This window comes from Eimeria acervulina, genomic scaffold (genome assembly GCF_000499425.1).
Source record: "Eimeria acervulina Houghton genomic scaffold, Eah_scaff2732, whole genome shotgun sequence".
Taxonomy (NCBI): Eukaryota; Apicomplexa; class Conoidasida; order Eucoccidiorida; family Eimeriidae; genus Eimeria; species Eimeria acervulina.
The window spans coordinates 1-2,946 of record NW_013548059.1 but is presented as its reverse complement, the minus strand read 5'-3'; the positions used below and the strand labels follow the sequence as shown (position 1 = coordinate 2,946).

The 2,946-nt window shown below is 48.7% G+C and overlaps 1 protein-coding gene across 1 annotated transcript; it reads right to left on the bottom strand.

Moving 5' to 3' along the window:
• On the bottom strand, window positions 1-2,339 carry EAH_00067370 (heat shock protein, putative; the record flags this gene model as incomplete). Its single annotated transcript, XM_013392546.1, has 6 exons — window positions 1-323; window positions 787-921; window positions 1,167-1,201; window positions 1,474-1,664; window positions 1,975-2,201; window positions 2,310-2,339. Coding segments are annotated over 6 exons (941 nt in total), but the record flags the coding sequence as incomplete, so codon positions are not given.
• Between the last annotated feature and the right edge of the window lie 607 nt (window positions 2,340-2,946).

Below are 2,946 nucleotides of genomic sequence, written 5' to 3'. Positions count from 1 at the left end.
GATATAAAAAAAGCATTACCCAGATCTGCAGCCCTCGTTTTCCCCTCCAGGTCTTTGTACGTCGCATGCAATTCAAGAGGACAGCTTCTAATGAAGGTGATTTTTCGCATTGTGTTTGTGGGGGTGCCGATCGGCAGCTCTATCTCCTGACAAGAAGCTACCGCTGCACCCTCAGTCTGCTGCTGCTGCTGTTGTTCCTGCTGCTGCGAGCAAGAAGCAATAGCCACGGGGGCCTCCCCTGTCCAGCGGATGCAGATAGGCCGCCAGAGCTTCTCAGCGAAATCGAATTCCTTTACCTTAAAGTGCAACGAAGCCATTGCCGCCTGTCTCGCAAACGCAGAGAAACGAATCCACAGAAAAAAAATCAAAAAGAATATATGCGAAGACACCCCATGCAGTAAACAAGCAAACAAACGACTACAAGCGACAAAACGTACAAATGCCGTTGTACGTATGCTGCAACCACCTGCAAACCATTCCATATGAATGCGCCCCCTCGATGGTGCATCTAAAACAAATAAAGATGTATGCAGGAATACAAAACCAGCAAAGACGAACATGGAAATGCACTCATCTAATACAGACCGAGAACACTGCAGCAAAGAAACACCCAAAACCACGTGTACAGACACCACAAGAAACCAACAAGAAGAAAACCCGCCTCACACCACATAACTCCCGTGTAAATGCATCACAACGAACAAAGGCTGTACTTAGCGAACCAACTCATGCGTGCCAGGTGTACATATGCACGCCGCACCAAGCGAGGGAGAAGATCCACCTCACCTGTAGTGCGCAGCCTCTTGCGACGCATTCATCTCCCGCTAGAGTTCTTGAGATTTCCTTGCCGAACACTTCACTAACACACCGCTGTACCCACGGAATCCGGGTGCAGCCGCCCACAGCCTCAACAAACGCGATCTCCGAGACATCCAGTCCTTCGCAGCAACAACACAATGCAACGCAACAATACAGCACCATACAGCACAGTACACTACACTGCCTACAGCGCAATGCGATAAAATGCCCGATACACCCAGCAAACAATGCAGGCAAACAACGCATGCATGCAGGCAGGCATGGATCTCGTCAGTAGATATATCCGGAGAATGTGCACGCACGCAAAAGCGCACGAAGACAAATGCACAAAATACACAAGTGCACACACAAGCATATGCAACGAGGCAGCCGTCACGAACTTCTGCAAATGCAAGCACCAAACACCCGCAAACCAGAACACAACGCCATGAAAGCCCTAAAACACTCCCCACCGCGCGTGCAAATACCGCACGAGGCCCGTCATGCCCTTCAGTCAGGGCTTCCTGGCGCCCACAAGTGAGGGGCCCCTTGGTACCCTGAGGTGAGGGGCACCCTTAGTTGCTGAGGGGCCCTCTGGCGCTCGTAAGTGGAGGGCCCCCTTATGTTGTTCTTGGTTGCGTGAAGTGAGGGGTGTGTGATTGCGTGTGGGAGTACCGCTAATTGCAACTGCCTGTTGCAGCAGTTTAACAAGGGCGGGTTTAAAAGAAGCGGCACAAAGCTCTTCGAATAACTCGCGCGTGATGAGACCGGAAATGTCTCTGTCCTCCAACAGACACTCGACCGCAAAGCTCGTTTCGCTGTTCGCTGACAAGATCTTCTTCGTACGCTCTGCCTGGTCCTCCAGCCTGAGTGAGGTATACGCGCACCCCAACAAACAACGCAAACCAGCAACCCAGATATATGCACACAACGAACACTCAAATAGGCCCACACCTAACCTCAAAGAAACACGCAACCCTCCCCCCTACCCAACACCCGCCCAGCCAAAAAACTACACAACACCGGCAACCAGCTGCAGTCCTTAGGAGCCCAACAGCAAAAACAAACAAAAATCAGAAAGAGAAAGACGCATTTCATGTTCCTTTCGTTCGTGTGGGTTGAGGATTTTAGGGTTTCGTGCTTAGGGCCATGGGTCTGCGGTGGTTTTGTATGTACTTGAGTTTGGCTTTGATGTTCTCTAAGGGGTTGATTCCGTGTTGTTTTTCGAAAATTTTTGCAAAGTGCTGAGCAATTAAGACGTCCATATCTCTGCCCCCAAGGTCGGGATCTGAAACCTCTGCAAGCAACTCAGCCCCAGAAGAAGTGAAGGCGGCGATGCAGACAGAAGCTGTTGAATGACCAACAGAAACAAACGCCACCACGGTCTTCGCGTCTGTGAAGTGCTGCCGCCGATACAAACCGTAGTCAAGAGCAGCTGCAGCAACACAAACATATATGTATATATGCATATTTGCATGCAGGCACACGTCGCGCAAGCTGCTGCGCCTCACCTCAACGATCTTGCAATACGCAAACGGCATCACACAAACAAGGATAAAAAACAGCACACAAATATCGATGCATATACAACAACGAACAAACAACATGGCGCAAGCAGCAACACACAAGCAACAATAAACAAACCGCATAAACAAGCAGCAACCATATAATACCACAGAAACATCAACAAACAAACAATAAACAGGCAACAATGAGCAAACACCACACGGACAACACCACACGAACCACAACACAAGCAAAAAAACAACACACAAACAAAAACACGCAAACAACAGTGCACGACTGGCACACAAATACCGCACCAATGAACCGCTACAAAACCGGCACCGAAAGAGCTACGCGCTAATTACACAACAAAACAAAGAAAGAAACAGGCGCAGTGCAAGATTAGCAACGAGCACAACAAACAACACAGGCACGCGCAACCTGTTTACAACGCACGGCCCACCCTACAAAGAGCAACGAAGGTGCAACAACCGCTAAGGAGCCGCGAACGGAAAAAAAGCAAACAAGCCCCAAGCAAGTAGTAGTACCTAACCACCCCATTAAACATATATATATATATATATATATATATATATTATATACCAGCATATTATATATACATGCATATATAGAAAAACACGA